We start from the raw sequence: 20,703 nt of genomic DNA on the forward strand, positions 1-20,703 counted from the left end.
TACCTAAAACAGATGTCTGTCCTTTCCCAGAGCTGGGCAGATGCTGAATTTTCTATGAGCAAGAGCGCAAATTGTTTTTTATGTGTGATACTGTACAATGCTGCAAGACTAACACACCATATCTTATCGAGTTGAATTCCATAGCAAAATTGTATACCTCTGCTCATATTTCCTTCTTTATTCTAGATACATCACTGCCTGTAAGAGTTATGTTTCAAGTTTACTGTAGCGAACTAAAGCTGTATTTTATGGTGAAAAGATTAGCACCAGCCACAGGATAAATCTGGGTTTAAATTACCAACCCCCATTAAATAATACCATCAAAGAAAATGACTCAAAATACCACCGGGAGGGAGAGGAGAAGAAAAGAGAGAACAGAAGTTAAGAAAATGCAAACTGTAAGCCGTAAAAGTCTAAATCTGAATTCAAGATATATCTATGTTTTCGAAAAACAGATTGTTGTTTTTGAAGAAAACACTATCTGAGAGAGAACTGTTGTGGAAACTTTAGCTAGGAACTCAATGGTATGAAACAAGATTTGATGGTTACACTTTAAAAAAAAAAAAGAAAAAAGCACAGAGAGAGAAAGGATGGTCTTGTGGTTAAGGCACTAGCCTGGGACTTAGGAACACTGACTTCAGTTCCTAGATGTGCTACAGACTTTGTGTGTCCTCCTAGGGCAACAAGTCACTTAGGCTCTCTATAATACATCCTTCTGGTTGATTATTATGCAAAATGGGCTATGATCCCAGTCAGGATCTCCAGGTACTATTGTCAAATGACTAATAATTTAAGATCTAGAATCCACTAATAAAAAAATAATAAATAGTTAAAGTTGATTTTTTTCATGTGAAAAATCAAAATGGCAACAGCTAAACTCGTATGTATAATGTATTTTGCATGGAATGTAGTAACTAAGAAAGCCTGTATCATTATATTTAGAAAAATAAAAGAAAATATGTGTGAAATCAAGACAGTTTGGAGACTCCACTTAATGAATGTTGAGTGTTCTCAGTCCCCCCAGGAGGTGATCAGGAACTCACAGGATCAGGGCCTTTATGGTATGAAGAATGCCTTGGAATCAAGATATTAAAGGGCTAGAAATTGCAAACCAGATGCCTCTTTTAGACTTCTTCCTTTGTGTCTCGTGACCACTATTTGTCAGCCAACTGTAGTGTTGCAGTGAATTTCACCTAGCTATTGTTAAAGTTTCCCTTCACTGTAACAGCTCTTTGTTGTGTAGGTCTGCTTAGGACACCAAAACTTAAGCACGTACTCTGCCATCAATGGACTTAGAGGAAGGACCCTTCCTTCTTGTGATCCACAATAGACAATCTTGGGGACTTAAGAATCAGACACTGGCAACTTCTTTTATCACGTAAAGAGAAACTCTTAGAATAATAGGGTGCACAAATGTCCAGCCATTGTTTTGCTATTCTTTTATTGGCAGAATGCTGTTTTATGGGAGGTTTGGTTGATATAAACTGCCTTTGGCATCAACAAACTTCTAAAAATAGATTCCCTTAAAGAAAAGATCACCTATCCAGAAAGAACCTGTGTCCAAATGGTCAGTGGGGTGATCTCCTAGTATAATTGGTGGGAAGACATCTGTGATTTTTTGGGGATTGCTGTTTAAATGATATGACCTAGGGGAAAATGAGTGTTGTCATTAAATGCCTGTTTTCTCTTCCTGCTATAAAATCCCAATGCAAATGAATGTGTAACTATCTTGGCACTTCTTCTTGGTAGTCCATCGATCCGATGATGACAAATCTGAGCAAATCATCTATTGTTGGTCTCATGGTGTGCCCTCTGATGGCTATACAAGCCAATTCTAGAGGTGCACATTTGGCTGCAGATGGTGCATGGGAAGTTCGCAGTCAGTGGGTTGTGCGCTGCTGATGCTCTGTGATGTTGTTCGCATGCCTCTTGTAGACGCCGGCAGCGGTCTTCCTCAAAGGCAATGCAGGTATTTCTGACTGTTGCATGCCACTGTGTTCTGTTGCTGGCGGCATCCTCAAGGTCCCTGGATTTGATACTGCTATACTGCAGATTGGCTTTGATGGTTGTCCGAAACCGATTGCAGTTCGATCAGCTTTGGTATTGGGAGAGGAAAAACCAGGCTGGACCAGAATCAAGTTTAAAGCCAACTGGCTGCGTTTATTGGGGGGATAGTTACAATGTTAGCCGAGGAGGGGGCAATTCTTAGCTGGGATGTTATTAAACAATACAGACACACCCAAAAATCATTAACAATACAAATCTATACTGCTTACTGCTTCACACTGAGTAGGCAGACACACCAATTACACAAGATGGAAATCGGGTTCGTCAGAGCGGTGCCCGGTGCAACACAGAAAAGAGACCCACAGGCCACTGCCTCAACTGCCCTTGCTTTCACACTAAGGGATTTACCCAGAGTGTGGTGCGGCTGCGATTGTGCAGGTTCCACTCACACAGACTGCGGGGACAGAAACCCCTTGGTCAGCTAATCCTCAGGTGGAGACAGCACCTAGCACCAAGCACTCCAGACAAAGACAGAGCAGTAACTCACACAACTTAAAACAGTCTATAGTTAACTATCTACTAAAACTCAGAACAACTATACAAACTAAACAACTGTGCAATTATGAGCTCAATAATTCAACTCTCATATACTGTATACACACTTGGTACCGAGTTAGGAAGGGGGAAAAAAGGGGAAGCTAGGTAAGCAAACTGTCAGAAATTAGAAAGCAAATACCGCACTCCAGGCGCAGCTGACCAGCAGAGCAGACACCAGAAGCATGACGAGCTGATGGAAATAGATCCAAAACGATAAATCCAAAGCGATAACGAATCCAAAACGACACGACACGAGCTAGCTATACTGGGAGGAGACCCTGGCTGAAAGGTTGATCAGGCCCTTCAGCTGACACGCGAACACTCCACAAAAATTTTGGGGGGAAACCTAGTTTTATTCGAAGGGTCTCACTCACTCGTGTCAGCATCTGATTGGTCCCTGGCTCCTACACCCTTCAGGCTCTGAACTGTTGCCCCCCACGCCAACAGGATCTGCACACGACACACTGGCATCTCTGCACAAGGCACTAGCCTGACCCCTAGATGACCAGGCAGAAAAGAGCACACAACACTAGAAAATGCACACAACACTAGAATGTTGCACACCACACCTCAGGGTTGCACACGACACCACGGTGTTGCTGGGCAGAATTAGGTCTCTGCCCTCTCCTGTGGAACAAGAACCTGGTCCAAGATGGAGGCTGCCTTGTCCTTTTAGCAGAACAAGATGGCTGTGGACCGACAATTGGCCATACAGAGCCATAACTATGTATAGGATTGCAACAATGGTGTCCTTGTAACATTTTCGTGGACGACCTATATGCCGGATGCCCTGGAAGAGCTCACCATAGAGAAGCTGGCGGGGGATTCTGTTGGCATCTATGCGGCTGACATGACCGATCCAATGTAGCTGTGACTTCATGATCATCATTTCGATGCTTGTCATCTGGGCTCTCTCAAGGACCTCAAGATTGGGCACTTTGTCTTGCCAGCGGATCTTCATGATGTTGCGGAGGCAATGCATGTGAAATGTTTCGAGCTGTTTGATGTGATGCCTATATAGTGTCCATGTTTCACACCCGTACAAAAGAGATGAAAGAACAGCAGCTCTGTACACAAGCAGTTTTGTTGACATCCGGATGTTGTGGTGGTTTAAAACTTTGACACACAGATAGCCAAGTGCCTGGCTTGCTTTGGATATTTGTGCGTTGATCTCATTATCCAGGGATCCATCACTGGATATGACACTACCCAGGTATTTAAAGTTCTCCACTACTTTAAACTGAGTGCCATCAATGGAGATACTTGGGACAGAAGCATTTGATCCAGGTACAGGTTGATGGAGAACTTCTGTCTTTCCGAGGCTGATAGTTAGTCCGAAGAGTTGCGAGGCCTCAGCAAAATTGTTGACAATGTGCTGAAGATCATTTTCAGTGTGAGCATGAGGGCACAGTCGTCGGCAAAGAGTGCCTCAAGAAGGAGTTTCTGCACTGTCTTAGTCTTTGCATTCAGGCGACGGAGGTCAAAAAGTGAACCATCGTGCCGGTATTTCAAATATATACCTCGATCCAGATCCTTCATTGCATGGTTGAGGACGCATGCGAAGAACAGGTTAAATAAGACAGGAGCGAGAACACATCCTTGTTTCACGCCGTTGGTGATGCTGAAGGGGGCAGATGTGGCTCCATCCAACAATACTTTGCCTGTCATGCTGTCATGAAAAAGGCGTATAATCTAGACAAATTTTCTTGGGCAGCCAAGTCATGTTAGAATAGTCCAAAGGGCTTCCCTGTTGACGATATCAAACGCCTTTGTCAGATCTATGAAGACAGCATACAGGTGCATGTTCTGTTCAATGCACTTCTCTTGTATTTGTCTGACAGCAAACACCATGTCGACTGTGCTCCGGCCAGGTCGAAAACCACATTGACTTTCAGGTAGATTTGCCTTGGAAATACTGGCTATTAGGCAGTTCAAGATGATGCGGGCGATGATTTTCCCTCCAACGGAGAGAAGGGATATGCCTCTATAATTTCCACATTCTGCTTTGCTGCCTTTGTTCTTGAAAAGAGAGACAATAGTAGCGTCATGGAGGTCCTGTGGTATGTTTTCATCCTCCCAGATGCTGATGATCACGCTGTGTAACGCTGCTAGTGCTGCTGGACCTGCTGCTTTGTATATCTCTGCTGGTATCCCATCTTTTCCAGGAGCTTTTCCTGAACTCATCTGGCTAACAGCTTTCTTAATTTCATCTATAGTGGGCAAAGAGTCAAGATCTTTCAGAGCAGGTTGTTGTGGAATTTCATTGAGGACGTTATTATTCACGGTTGATGGTCTATTGAGAAGGTTGCTAAAGTGTTCTTGCCATCTTTTGTTGATGCCTTCTTTATCTTTAATCAGCGTTGTGTTGTCTGATGAGAGCAGTGGGGTGGTCCTTAGTTTAGAAGGTCCATAGACAGTCTTAATAGCACTGAAGAATATCTTTGAGTTGTGGGTCTCAGCATAGTGCTCGATTTCTTTGGCTTTGCTCTCCCACCAGTTGTCTTGTATCTGACGGAGGTCTTTCTGTGTTTTGCTCTGAAAGTACTTGAAATGGCCCCGTTTGGAGACTGAGGAGGGATCATTCTGCCATTCGATTAAAGGCTTTTCTCTTTACTTCCAGAGCTGAGCATATTTCTTCTTGGTTCTCATCAAACCAATCCTGATGTGTTCTTTTCTTTGGTCCAAGAGATGTTATTGCTGTGTCAGTCACCATCTGCTTGAACTGGTCCCACTTTTCAGTTGCAGTACCGATCAGTTGTCCGTGGGATGTCAGTTTGTCATCAAGACTCTTCTGAAAGTTGTTGAAACATTGAGCATCCTTCAGTTTGGCTATGTTGAAAGTAGGTCGCACATGCTTAGGGCGTTTGTGCCGAGAGGGAGCGATGTAAAGTTGGAGAAACATCCTGACTAATCTGTGGTCTGTCCAGCACTCTGTGCCTCGCATTACTCTGGTGATCATTACGTCTCGGATGTCTCACCTTCTGACAATGGCATAATCTATCAGATGCCACTGTTTGGACCTAGGGTGCATCCACGTTGTTTTGTATTTATCCGCTTGTCGAAACAGAGTGTTGGTAATGGTCAGGTCATTTTCAGAACAAAGGCTCAAAAGGAGTAGTCCATTGCTGTTCATTTTGCCTACACCATGTGGCCCGGTTACTCCTTTCCAGTTCTCGTTGTCAGCCCCGACTCGGGCGTTGAAATCTCCAAGTAGGAGTAGTTTGTCTATTACAGGTGTGGCCTTGATCAGTCTGTCGAGATCTTCATAGAATTGTTCCTTTGAGTTGTCAGAGCATGATAGAGTGGGTGCATATGCACTAATGATGGTGGCATGACGTTTGGCATTTAGTGGGAAGCGTAGTTTCAGCAATCTTTCATTGATACCCACTGGAAAGTCTGGGAGTTGATGCATCAATGAGGTTTTTATTGCCAGACCAACTCCATGTATTCTGTCCTCTGTCTCAGTCTTACCCTTCCAGAAGAAGGTGTAACCACTTCCTGGTTCACTCAAGAGACCTTCCCCAGGCAATCTTGTTTCGCTTAATGCGGCTATATTGATGTTGTAGTGGGCTAGTTCTCGAGCAATGAGAGCTGTCCTTCTCTCAGGTCTTGCAACAGCTTCTCGATCCATGAGGGTACGAACATTCCATACTCCAATGGTAAATTTTCTCAAATTTTTCTTTTGGTTTCAGCTGCAGATTGGGTTAAACTGCCAGCCGCGGCTTGCTGGCCAGCTGTTGAAGGGAAGATAATTTTTAGGCCACCTTTTCTAGGCCCCTCCCTTACTAGGGTGAGCAGTGCTGTCCTAAAGAGGGCTGCTCAGACGCCTGGAATGCTGCCGGGCAACCAGGGGCAGCTCTAGACATTTCGCTGCCCCAAGCACGGCGGCATGCCGCGGGGGGCGTTCTGCCGGTCACCGGTCCCGCGGCTCCAGTGGACCTCCCGCAGGCGTGCCGCCGAAGGCTGGCTGCCTGGCTGCCTGCCGCCCTCCCGGCGACCGGCAGAGCGCCCCCTGCGGCATGCCGCCCCAAGCACGCGCTTGGCGTGCTGGGGCCTGGAGCCGCCCCTGCGGGCATCTCTGCTGCCCCAAGTACAGAGCTGGATGACCACCTATCCACAGGCCGCCTGCGTGCAGGATTGGGACTACGACTCCCAGTGGTAACCTCCACCTGTCGCTTTGCCTCTCCTCCATCGCCACGGGACTTGGGTGGTATGATGATGTTTGATGATTTGCACAGGACCTGTGCGTGAAAGCTTTTTAAGTGGTAGAGCCGTTGCACGGGAGCAATCCCACTCTCTCGACCTTAGAAGCCAAACACCAATGGTACGAAAAATCGTCACAACTGGTAACTTCTTTGGTTGCAGTGGATGGCCTTGACGTCTTTTGTGCCTCGTCAAGCCCTTCGCTTTCACAAAGTGTTGCAGAACCACCTTCTTGGCCGTTGGATCATAGTGATCTCTTTTGCCCAGTCCGCCGGAGCTGACGTCGCATGCGGGTAGGCATATCCCTAATTCACTGAGGGTTTGAGTCCCATCAGTTACACTCACCTGGTTTGGCCAGCCTGTCAAAGCCATTGCCCAGGGTGTGGCCACTGCGCATGCTGCAGCTACTTGGAGCCACAGGTGAGAGCTGAGTGACAGGTGGGGACCAAAGTGGACGGACTACCCCCGAAGGGGTACGACAAGTCCCCCCATCAGAGGTACTACCCCTCCCTGGGCACCCCATACACCCAGACATCTTGGCACTATACAAATACTATTAGGTTTACATAGATCCCTCGATCTATCTATGCAGGTGAGATCAAATTTGCAGCAAGGGAAGTTTAGGTTGGACATTACAAAAAACTTCCTAACTGTTAGGGTGGTTAAGCACTGGAATAAATTGTCTAGGGAGGTTGTGGAATCTCCATCATTATCCAACTTGCTCTTAAAAATCCCCAAACACCTGTCAGGTTCCTTTCCAGTTCTAGCTAGATCTATAGGCACAGGTTAGAGCTGGGCAGAGAGGTAAGAGCTAGCTAGAGCTATATATACCAGTGAGATCTAGATAGATCCATATGCTATATACACAGATGAGAGCTAGATACATGGATAGATAAGTTAAGCATAGATGCACTCCCCACAGGCAATAAGGAGAGCAGCTAGGCAAAATGTTGTCGTTTAAAAAATGGGATCAGATAACCATTTGGAGGGTAAATGATTGAGAGCTTTAAACAGCTAACTGCAAAGACAATATTTATCTCTATGAGCTTTCTGATTTTTCCATCCCAAAGTGTCAAATATTTCTATGAACAAAAATAATTTCTTCATAAAAAATAAGACACCAGGGCTTTTTTGTGATCAAAGAAAGCATACTTATGAAATCAGAAGACCGCAAACCCACTAAATTATTACTGAGGAAATAGATATGTCGGTTTCCTCTGTCCAAGAAAACAACATCTATGGGAGCAGATATGCCAGGAAAACCTTGCAAAATATGCTTTGGATGCTGGCATCCTTGCAAATCTTCTGTGAACACACAATCTCCAGTACCGAGTTACTAAAGGGAGAGATGGGAAATCCATTTCTATGAGAACCTAGCCATCCCAATCCAATGAGATTTTCATACTATGGCAACTAAGAAAAGCAAGAGGGGATTCAGACTAGGCCAAACCCTGGATATCCCTATGAACAAAGGGGCTTTAACCTGTAGGATGTAATACCACTGCCTGCCTTGGAAAAGATCCCAGAAGTATATTCCCCTACCTCCATGCATAAGGGAGCATTAAGGGTCTGATTCAAAGCCTGTTGAAGTCAATGGGATTCTTCCCGTAGACTTCAGTGAGCTTTAGATCAGGCCCCACATGCAGAACTGGGACACAATCAATGGGTCTCTTCATTCCATGGATCCATTGGGAGCTAGATGATACGGGCTGTGGGTTTGTATTCACTGAAGTTTTAACTCGAGATATAACTCAAGTGTTGCCCCTAACCCAGCTCCTGTCCACACACGCAAATCTCTAGTTTGCCTTAGGCTGTACTTTAAACTTGAGCTGGCTGACCCAGGTGGGAGTGTGGGGCAAAACTCAAGTGCTGCCAGTGCTCAAGCTAGTAATCCAGTGGGGTTGCAGCTACTCTGTGCTGCTAATACAATGGCTCTGTGGTGGTTCAGTATTAGAATCATAGAATATCAGGGTTGGAAGGGACCTCAGGAGGTATCTAGTCCAACCCTCTGCTCAAAGCAGGACCAACACCAACTAAATCATCCTCTATGATAGAATCATAGATGTTTTTATTGTTTTGGAGGTAACTCCAGCTAACAACGAGGTAAAGACAAGCCTTGTATCTGCTGCTCCAACCCTTCTATGTTTTGAGTTCAACCTTACCACTCGGTGCTCGGGATTATTATTTAGTATTATATGATGGTAGCACTGTGTTGGGCACTAAGGAAACACACAGCAATCCCTGCTTCAGATAACTTGTGGTCCAAAAGACTGGGATCAGATATGGGGAGAAGCTGGGCTTTGAAGGAGTCAGGCCCTGGTAGAATGAAAGATTAATAGCTGTGGAAATTGTGGAAAAAGACCGAATGAAAGGTAAATACATCCTCAGCTGGTATAAAACAGGGGGGCGCCATTGACTCCAATAGAGCTACGCTGATGTACACCAGCTCAGGATCTGGCCGACTAGGTTTCCATTGGATATGTTTGACCGTAATCTTTAGTGCTAATTTAACATTTCAGTAGAGGCAACAGGCCACTAAATGATTTAACAGCATCTGGGATGGTTCTAAATTAACTGTGAAATCATGTGTTTCTTTAAATGGATGATACCAAAAGACAATATTGCCTGAAACATAATGTAAGTGGGAGCTAAATCGCACTAGAGAAACATCTCTGTAGCACTTTGATAATGCATGGTGCCTATGTTTTAGCAGCTTACTGGAGAGAGAAATTAGCACTTGTGTTTCCAGTGAGGTTCAGTATAAAGTAGCATTATTATATAATTGTAGATTTCTGTCACGGGGTAGTAAAATGACCCGTGAAATGGATGTAACAATACCTATCCACCTTTGTAAAGTGCTTGGAGATCCACAGATATGAGCTAAGTATTATTATATAAAGCAAATATGTACAGGTAGAACATGTTGAAACACTGGTTTCTAACATTCATTTTGCACAGGTGTGTTTGTATATTGCACTGTGTTAGCTTTTTATTATTATCTCTATCGCCACATTGTCTGGCCTAAGTCAGCTCCTGGCCTTCACCGTCAAAGACCTGTGAACCTTCAAAATGGCAGCCCGTGTATTAAAATTAAGGCAGGTTCAGCTGGTAGCTTTAATAAGTGGATTCCATACGCTAGAATCAACGCAACCAGAGATTTAAAAGAGCTGTTAGATCATCTAGACCATTCCTTGCCCTGCCAGTGCAGTTTGCAGTTTGCGGTATATTCCTTAGAGCTGTGCCAACATTAAATGACTCAAGTATTAGAGCTTCATCGCTTTCCTGGTAAGATTCCTTTTCAGACTCTAATTGTAGAACACTGAGACATAGCTGATATCATATTAATTCCTAGCATCTGATGTCCATGTTATTCTTTTGACCATGGCCATTTCATAGTGCCGTTACCCCCTCCAATGAAAGGATAGCCAAGCTCTGCCACACAGAATGCTTATTATGCTCTACATTTACAGTGAGACATACAGTGCTCCCAGCCTGTAAACTGGAGTTTGATCTGACCTTACTGTGCTAGGTGCTCTACTAGCACAGAATAAGAGACAACCCCTGACCCTAAATCCACAAGGCAGACAAAGGAAGCATTATTTATACCCATTTTACAGATGAGGAACTGAGTGGTCAAATGTCTCTCCCAAGGTCACATAAGAAGCTTGTGGTAGATTGAGGAACTAAACCCAGGTCTCTAGAGTCCCAGTCCCATGCCTTAGCCATAAAACCATCCTTATTCTCTCTTGTTTTGGATCCTTTACCATTATAACTACTAGGTCTTGCACAATGATGTCAAACTTGTGGTTATTGTTGGAGCTGCTGATAAGGCTTCCATAAACCTCTGACCAAATCTCCAAAAACCAAGGATGCAGATGGAAAAGAGGAGAGACAGGAGAATCCATTTAGATTGACAATGTCCAGCTCTGTTCTGCTAGCCTCCTGATCACAATTAACCTTTCTATGGCCCAGTTTACCTGTCTGTATAATGGGTATAATAATATGAACTTGTCTTTAATGTTTGGGAAGAACTTTGAAATCCTCAGAGGAAAGATCTCGTGGGCTAGATCCTGGTCGCTTTTCTGTCTGCTTTGTACCACTTTGGCAATAAAAATCAGGCTAAAAACCATCTTCACCAGCTGCCTGAGTATTTCCTTGGCATGGAGGAATCCCCAGGATGCTTAGGGCTAGTGTAGCAACTCCTATAACACCCCTTGCCATAGCATGGGGTTACGAGGATACAGGGATTATGGGGCCAGAGGGAACTACTAAGTACAAACAATCCTTACCATCATGACAGCCTTTTGGGAGGAGAGCTGCTACCAGCCAGTGCTCCTTAAAGAAGCCACGACACTGCCAATTGTCCTCTTAAAGTACAGACTGCAAGGGGCTTCGTGTTATATGGGCAACTATACCCACCCACCCCCCCAAAAGTCTGGATTTTTCACACTTGTTATCTGGTCACCCTAGGAGGAGATAGGTAAATAGTGAAATATAAGGAATATTCTGTACACAGTATTAGTATCTTGCTGTCAGGTTAGACAGGAAGGAAAGACGGCAGTTGTGTTTATTCTTTAGCGAGACAAGCTGGGTCTTTAGCGAGACAACATCTTTTATTGGACCAACTTCTGTTAGGCCTGGTCTACACTGGGGGGGGGTTCGAACTAAGGTACGCAAGTTCAGCTACGCAAATAGCGTAACTGAACTCGAAGTACCTTAGTTCGAAGTACTTACCCGTCCTCACGGCGCGGGATCGAAGTCCGCGGCTCCCCTGTCGACTCCGCCACCACCGTTTGCAGTGGTGGAGTTCCGGAGTCGACGGGAGCGCGTTCGGAGTTCGATATATCGCGTCTAGATGAGACGCGATATATCGAACTCCGAGAAGTCGATCGCTACCCGCCGACCCGGGCGGGTAGTATGGACGTACCCTTAGTGAAAGAGACAAGCTTCTGAGCTACACAGAGCTCTACTTCACCTCTCTAATACCCTGGGAGACCAACAGGGTTGCAACAACACTGCAAACAATGGAAGGTATTTATTCTTTAGCATTTGTAGTTCTTAATTCTAACAGAGTGGGGCACTAGAATCACACTCCTTCCGCCTTTTGGTTAAACTACAACAGTGGATTAGCTCAAGGGAGATCGTGTTATAGAGGCATTCCAAGGTATTGTACAGGGAGTTCTTTCCAAGGATTGGGATATTGTAAAATTATGGGTTTAAACGAGGGCAGCGGTTGGCTTCAACGGTTCAAAATGTTTAGAAATGTGCTGCTCTTTCGAATAGAAATTAAAAGCTAAAAAAGCACGTAAATTTCCAGCGCGTATGAAAAGGCAACAGAAATAGTTGGCCACATTCTTCACTGACTAGGATTGACTACAATGTAATTGCCTGGGAAGTAAATCCACACAAAATTCAACCTTTACTTTTTATGATTTATATTTAAAAAAAATCAGACTAACATCATAATAGTTGTTAGTCTGATTTTTTTTTAAATATAAGTAATAAAAAAATTGCCTTTTCATACACGCTGGAAATGTATGTGCTTTTTTAGCTTTTAATTTCTATTGGAAAGAGCAGCACATTTCTAAACATTTTGAACCGTTGAAGCCAACCACTGCCCTTGTCTAAACCCACAGTTTTACAATATCCCAATCCTTGGAATGAACTCTCTGTACAATACCTTGGTATCTGTACAATACAAGTAGGTATCATTGTCCCCAGGCCCATGAGGGGCAGTGAATTGTCCATAGTTGCAAAGCAAGTCAATGACTGAGCTGGGAGTAAAACCCATGTCTCCCTGTCTCCTTCGTAGCCGGGTTATCTTGCAGGCAATGAGTTCCAGCCCTGCAATCAAACATCCAGGTAATGGAGATCTGACATACTGCCCACAACATTTACTATCTGCCCTTTAGCTCAGTGATTCACAGGAAAAGAACAGTTTTGCTCCTGCAGAGAGTATCTTCTTGTTCCTGGAAGACAATGATTATAAAATTTCCCCTCAGCAAAAAAAAAAAAGAAAGCAAGAAAAATTAAAGTTGCACAGAAACTTTGAAAATCTGCCTGGAAAGGGTGCTTCGTATTAAGCTAGGTAAGTGTCTTTCTTGGGGACCATTGGGCCATATTCAGAGGTGATATAAATTCTATTATCTAGATACTTATGTGGTCCCATCACAATAGTAACTGAGGAGTGTCAATATCTTCGAGGATCTGGGTCTACCTTTGATTGAAATCAATGCAAGTTAGGAACCTAAATTCCTTTGAGGATCTGAGCCTGAGTAGCTCAGAACCATTAATGAATATATGTTCACAACACCCCTGTGGAGACAGAGAGAGACTATTAATCCCCAGTTTTACAGGTGGGGAACTGAGACACAGAGAGATTAGGGGCTAGTTGAGGTTAAGGGGAGTTACAAAGGATCAACACCTCTTAAAATCAAACTCTAAAGTGCCTTGGGCTATGATCACACTGGGAACCAGGAGCTGAATGTAAAGCTCCTTAGTCCCAATCCAGTATCTCAACCACCAGACCATCCTTCTACATTGCTAAATTAGTGTAGGTGGGCCAAATGCATGTCTGGTGTAACTTCAATCAGAACTTAGCCTACAGTTCTGTTGAGAGAATAGACTCCAGCTCACTCTTCCATAGCTATCTTGGTTAAGCAGTGATATAACTTTAAAAAAATTGAGCAGATATGACTAAAGACCCACAGGGAGCAAATGCGTGAAGATGTTACTTGAACAGAGTCATTTTTCTAAGCCAAAAACACACACTTAGAGGAAGTCAAGTATCAGAGCGGTAGCCGTGTTAGTCTGGATCTGTAAAAGCAGCAAAGAGTCCTGTGGCACCTTATAGACTAACAGATGTATTGGAGCATGAGCTTTCGTGGATGAATACCCACTACATGCACCCGACGAAGTGGGTATTCACCCACGAAAGCTTATGTTCCAATATGTCTGTTAGTCTATAAGGTGCCACAGGACTCTTTACTGAGAGGAAGGAGATCCATCTGAGACTGTTCACTATGTACAGCACGGATGCTGATGAATCCTTACATTTAATGAAAAATTCACCAACTTTTCCTATTTCACTAATAGAAACACCAACGCTAGTTACTGTTTATTCACCAGTTGTGTTTTGCTTTTGGTTTTCCACTTGCTGCCAAACATTTTCCTTGCCCCCATTGGAACACAGGGGCAGAATCTTAAACACCTTGAAAAAAGTTGTCATCATTATAATGTTTGACACCAGCACACAGCCAAAGTTACCTGACACCGATGACGCTAGGTAGCAGTAGAGGGTTGAACATACTACACTTCGTGAGTCATTTAAAAAAAAAATCAGCTCCCACTTAAGCACCTAAGTAAGGGCCAGACTTTCAAAAGAGCTCAGCACCCAGGCATATAGCCAGAATGCTGAGCTATACTGAAAATCTGGACACTTGGTTTGGTGCCTTTTTTGATAAGCTGAGCCCAACTGTGGGAACCGAGCACTTTTCAAAATGGAGCCCTTGTTGTCTACAAAATATTTCTCCCTCCCTCTTCTGTTCTCTGACAGTACAGAAAGTCACTTCAAAGATAAAAGTGTAGTCCGTGTGATAAGAAACAGGGCCGCCTTACTCAGAAAGAAACAGACATTATCCACTATCTAAGGATATCCTAGGGAGGAGCATTGAAACTGAGTTGAATGTTCACTCAAATGTAACACACTGCATCAGCAAGAAGAATGGTTAGCTTGAAGCATTGATCAAGATTGTCCACTGCTACAAGCACTTTTGGCCAGATTCTTGGTCCAGCACAGGAAAGCAAGAGTAAGACTGGCCTCCAGGAGCAATTGACAATTGCTCTTTCTCAGAAGGGAGAATGTCAGGGGGTGGGGAAGGCTGCTCTAAATTACATCAGGGGACATTTTGAATACCAGACAGCAGAAAGATCTGGAGTTACCATTATTATTATGATCCCTTATCCCATTCTTGTCAGCTGCTTCAAGTCCAAACCTAGCATGGTTGAGCATCTGATCGCATTGGCAAAGAATCTCAAAGTATTTTACAAAATGAAGCTTCCTAAGGTGGGATGGGTGAATCTTATGGAGTTCAAGGATTTGCAAAACCCTTCTACGTGCTCAGATTAGTTATGTACAGTAGGAGAAGGAAAGGTGTTCTACACACTTGATCTTCATCCATTCTCATAATTTCGTACGATGCTCACATCCCATGGTAATGGACATTATCTTGTAAGGTGCTTTGCACTTCTGTGAGGATCTGGTCTGATGAATCTTTTAGGGCCTGGAACTATATGATTTTAGGGGCAAGGATATTGTCTTCTTACATATGCCACACGTCAACCACCTAGCACATAGCTGAGTTGGTGTTTATATAAAGAATAAACTATTTAACTAGTTCTGACTTGCATATCTTTTTTTCCTGTAATGTAAACCTTTGTCTCTTGCGCCAGTCATTAAACACACTCCATCTCCGAGCTGCTGGTAAGAGTTACCACAACCAGTTCCAACTCTAAGCGTCAAACCACACTGCCTCTGACATTCATTGCTTTAGATGTGTTTGTCCGAATAAAGGTATGGCCATCATAAAAATACTGTGAGCAGCTCTTGGAAACAAATGCAAGACATCTTTTTAGTGAAGGGCTTGGGTTTTTCTAAAAGAAACTGGGTGTAACCTTGCAACACATCACCACAGGATGACTAACTTACTGTGCATGTAAGAAACCCTTGAGCTACATATTTTTGACACAGTGGACCAGGTTTATTTAAAGATACAGTACAGCATAGAGTGTTAGCAAGGACTGTAATAATAAAAATGGTTCTTTATGCTTGAAATTGAGCTTCTGTCAAGCAGCGAATAAGCCATGTCTTGGGAGAAGAGGCAATATATTATTTATTACAGTAGGACGTACAGGTCCCATTCAAGGCCAGGACTCCATTATGCAAGGCATAACCTGAGTAGTGGTGGGAGTGGCTAGCCGCTGGGCATACATACCCATGCAAGACCATAGGCACATATTCAGAGAAGCTAGCCTATCCCGCTGCTGAGTGCTAGCTGGATGGGAGTTATTGCCAGGATGTCTCCTTGAGCTGGGAATCACGCCCCCAGCTCCAAGCGTAAATGCACCATAAAGGTACATCCGCACTAGCCATTGCCCATGTGCGTGGTTGTGCCATAGTCTCCCATTGTCCACATTTATGTTATTTAAGAGACTGAGTTTCTTGGGTCTGTTTGAAACCCTCCACTCCCTCTCCCACACTACAAATAAATGGTGGACCTTTTTCAGCAGAAGCAGATATCCAGGTTTGGGGCATAAGTTTCAAACCAGCACAGATCCATGTGCAGGAGCAGGGCCCACACGCAATGTAAAAAATAAACTATGTGTCGAGCCTTTGAAATTGGCTCATAGGAGGGCCCAAGCCTGTCCTAGCTGAAGTCAATAGGAGTTTTGCCATTCACTTCAAGGGGAGCCTATAATTCTAGTTTTATTGTTCCTGCAAAAATGTGCTCTTGCAATTGTTTTTCTACTGTTGGTAATAGTTTTATTGCAATGCTTTATTTATATCTGTTCAACTGAAGAGACTTTTAATTTAATGAAAATACCAACTAAATAACGCTGCTAATGCTTGGAAACGTTCCCCCCTATGGACTTTTGTTTCTCCGAGTAGGGTAAAAGGAGGGACTGGTAAGGGGCTCTTTCCCCAGTGGCCTCTGCTTTTTTCAAAATCGTATTCTCCGATCTGTGGCTTGGCTCGCGTTTCCCAACTGCAGGTCAACATCTTGCAAACGAATAAGGAGGGGAAAACGCTTCAGTAGCAACAGCCGCTGCTGGAATAGATCCAGGCTGCGGTCATCACAGGGTTAACAGAGCTTGTCAGAAACAAATCTGTGCCTTGCTGGAAAGTTGCCCAAGTCTGGTGGGGAGGGGGTATGTGTGTAGATCTGATTAGGTGCCCGGAGGAGAGTGGGAGAGCGGTGTAGCTCCGAGCCTAAGGAAAGGGGGTGTAGATCCGAGCCCGGACTGGGTGAGGGGTGCTAGATCCGAGCCCAGGGTCAGAGGGTGCTAGATCCGAGCTTGGGCTGGCTGGGTGGGTAGTGCCCAGGGAAAGGGGATGCCAGATCCGAGCCAAAGCTAGGTAGGGGTGTAAGATCCGAGCCCAGGGGAAGCGGGTGCTAGATCCGAGCCCGGGGCGGCACCAGGGGGACACGAGCCCGGCGCTCAGGGCGGAGGGGAGGGCGAGGAGCAGGTGATCGCTCCCGGGGCGGGGAGAGCCGCTGGGGCCGGGCGAGGCGGGGAGTTGCCGGGCTGCAGGGAAGTTCGCTGCACAGCGGCGGGAGCGGAGCCCCTAACATGGCGGAGCAGCCCGGGGCGCCCAGCCCGAGACAGCAGCGCCGGGGGCCGGGGGCAGGGGAGCGGCCGCTGCCGCTGCCGCTGCCGCGTTGAGCAGCCGCCGGGGGAGCGCCCGCCGCCAGCATGGCCCGCTGGATCCCCACCAAGCGGGAGAAGTACGGGGTCGGTGAGTGCGCGGAGCCGCCCGGCGGCGGGGCGCGCTGGGGAGACCCCCTGTGCGCCCCCTGCACTCCCCGCCCAAACACCCCTCTCTGCTCCACTGCACCCCCCCCCACTCCACTGCACCCCCCGCCCAAACACTCCTCTCTGCCCCACTACACCCCCCCCCGCTCCACTGCACCCCCCGCCCAAACACTCCTCTCTGCCCCACTACACCCCCCCCCGCTCCACTGCACCCCCCGCCCAAACACTCCTCTCTGCTCCACTGCACCCCCCGCCCAAACACCCCCCTCCCCCATTGCACCCCCCGCCCAAACACACCCCACTGCACCCCCCGCCCAAACACTCCTCTCTGCCCCACTGCACCGCCCCGCCCAAACACCCCCCCGCTCCACTGCACCCCCCGCCCAAACCCCCCCCCCGCTCCACTGCACCCCCCGCCCAAACACTCCTCTCTGCCCCACTGCACCCCCCCGCCCAAACACCCCCCCCGCTCCACTGCACCCCCCGCCCAAACACTCCTCTCTGCTCCACTGCACCCCCCCAAACACTCCTCTCTGCCCCCCTGCACCCCCCGCCCAAACACTCCTCTGCCCCACTGCACCCCGCCCAAACACTCCTCTCTGCCCCACTGCACCCCCCCGCCCAAACACCCCCCCTGCTCCACTGCACCCCCCCCACTCCACTGCACCCCCCGCCCAAACCCTCCTCTCTGCCCCACTACACCCCCCCCCCGCTCCACTGCACTCCCCGCCCAAACACCCCTCTCTGCTCCCCTGAACGCGGCCCCCACTCTATTGCACTACCCGCCCAAACACTCCTCTCTGCCCCACTACACCCCCCCCCGCTCCACTGCACCCCCCGCCCAAACACCCCCCTCCCCCATTGCACCCCCCGCCCAAACACACCCCACTGCACCCCCCGCCCAAACACTCCTCTCTGCCCCACTGCACCCCCCGCCCAAACACTCCTCTCTGCCCCACTGCACCCCCCCGCCCAAACACCCCCCCGCTCCACTGCACCCCGCGCCCAAACACACCCCACTGCACCCCCTGCCCAAACACCCCCCCTGCTCCACTCCACCCCCTGCCCAAACACACCCCACTGCACCCCCCCGCCCAAACACTCCCCCTGCCCCACTGCACCCCCACCCAAACACTCCCCCATGCTGAACTGCACCCCCTGCCCCATTGCACCCCCCACTTCACCCCCCGCCCAATCACACCCCACTGCACTCCCTGCCCAAACACTCCCCCCTGCTCCTCTGCACCCCTCCCAAACACACTCCACTGCACCCCCCTGCCCAAACACTCTCTGCCCCACTGCACCCCCCCTGCCCAAACCCCCCCCCTGCTCCACTGCACCCCCTGCCCAAACACTCCTCTCTGCCTCACTGCACCCCCCCCGCCCAAACACCCCCCTGCTCCACTGCACCCCCCGCCCAAACACACCCCACTACACCCCCGCCCAAACACTCCTCTCTGCCCCACTGCACCCCCCCGCCCAAACCCCCCCCCTGCTTCACTGCACCCCCCACCCAAACACTCCTCTCTGCCCCATTGCACCCCCCCTGCCCAAACACACCCCACTGCACCCCTGCCCAAACACACCCCACTGCACCCCCCGCCCAAACACTCCCCCTGCTCCACTGCACCCCCGCCCAAACACACTCTACTGCACACCCCCGCCCAAACACACACCCCTGCTCCACTGCACCCCCCCGCCCAAACACACCCCACTGCACCCCCACCCAAACACTCCCCCCTGCTCCACTGCACCCCCCGCCCAAACACACTCCACTGCACCCCCCTGCCCAAACACACCCCTCCCCCACTTCGCCCCCCCGCCCAAACACACCCCACTGCACCCCCCGCCCAAACACTCCCCCCTGCTCCACTGCACCCCCTGCCCAAACACACCCCACTGCACCCCCCTGCCCAAACACTTCCCCCTTGCCCCACTGCACAACCCTGCCCAAACACTCCCCCATGCTCCACTGCACCACCTGCCCCACTGCACCCCCACCCAAACACTCCCCCATGCTCCACTGCACCCCCTGCCCCACTGCACCCCCCACTGCACTCCCCACCCAAACACTCCCCCACTGCACCCCCTGCCCCACTGCACCCCCATCAAAACACTCCCTCACTGCTCCACTGCACCCCCTGCCCCACTGCACCCCCACCCAAACACCCCCCCGCCCCACTGCACCCCCCACTGAAACACTCCCCCACTGCACCCCCTGCCCCACTACACCCCCCACTTAAACACTCCTCCTGCCCCTGTGTGCCCCTTGCCCCACTGCACCCCCAAACACTCCCTCTCCGCCCCACTGCACCCCCACTCAAACATTTCCCCTCCATCCCACTGCACCCCCTGCCTGCCCACCCAAACACTCCACCCTTCCCCTGTGCACCCACTGCACCTCCACCCAAACACTCCCCCTCCATCCCCCTGCCCCACTGCACACCCCACCGAAACACCCCACTGCCCCCCCACCCAAACATTCCCCCCTGCCCTTGCCCCCCTGCACCTCCCAGCCAAACACTCCCCCTCTGCCTCACTGAACCCCCCCACACAAACATTCCCCCTCTGCCCCCCTGCACTGCCCCCTGGGGCTCCCCCACCCCCAGTGCTCTGTCCTCACGCCCTACTGCAACCCCACTACATCCCCCTTTACAACCCCCTGGGACTCCCCCATCCCCAGTGCTCTGTCCTCTTGCCCCACTGCAACCCTTCTGCCCCACTGCACTCCCCTGCACTGCCCCTGGGGCTCCCCCACCCCCAGTGCTCTGTCCTTGCTGTATTGCCCCTGCCTCACTGCACCCCACCAACCCAGCATTCCCCTCCACCCAAACACTCCCCCTCTACCTCACTGCAATGACTCTGCCCCATTGCAATCCTCTTCCTACCCAACATTCCCCCTCTGCCCCACTGCAACTCCTCTGCTGTCTGCTTCCAAACCTAACACTCCCCAACCACCCCATGGCAACCTCCAGCCCAAATTCCTTCTCTCACCCAGTTCAGGGCCTTTTGATTTCATCTCATCTACCCCCTCTAAATTCCCCCTTTGAATTCTTCTGACTGCATTTGGATTCCCTTCTCAGTACTCTTTGATTCCTACCCCACTTTGTCTTTGCCTGGAGGTTTCAGCTGCTGATATTCCCTGGGACTTTATTTAACTTCAAGCCCTTGGAGTTGGCAGGGGTGATCCGGTTCCAGTTCGGTTCTGTACTACTCTGGTGTTTGCAATAATGCAAGTGTGTCTGCTGCCTTAGGACTGACCCTGTTTTGGGGGTAATTGTTGACTTGAATCTGCCTCTAGGGCTGTCTCCAAAGGCTATCAGGATGGGGAAGGAGGGGAGAGACAGCTGCAGTGACTGTGTT

The 20,703-nt window shown here is 48.4% G+C and overlaps 1 protein-coding gene and 1 pseudogene across 1 annotated transcript in view; one reads left to right on the forward strand and one right to left on the reverse strand.

Annotated features, from left to right (window-relative positions):
- Nucleotides 1-381: 381 nt before the first annotated feature.
- On the reverse strand, nt 382-7,204 carry LOC123363208 (annotated as a pseudogene).
- Nucleotides 7,205-17,192: 9,988 nt separating this feature from the next.
- Nucleotides 17,193-20,703, forward strand: part of DOCK5 (dedicator of cytokinesis 5) — a 135,459-nt gene continuing 131,948 nt past the window's right edge. The window contains exon 1 of the mRNA XM_045004688.1: nt 17,193-17,323. Coding sequence (XP_044860623.1) covers nt 17,281-17,323 — 43 coding nt within the window. The 5' untranslated portion in view covers nt 17,193-17,280. The remainder of the gene's footprint in view (nt 17,324-20,703) is intronic.

The sequence above is a fragment of the Mauremys mutica genome, chromosome 2 (assembly GCF_020497125.1).
Source record: "Mauremys mutica isolate MM-2020 ecotype Southern chromosome 2, ASM2049712v1, whole genome shotgun sequence".
NCBI classification, from domain to species: Eukaryota; Metazoa; Chordata; order Testudines; family Geoemydidae; genus Mauremys; species Mauremys mutica.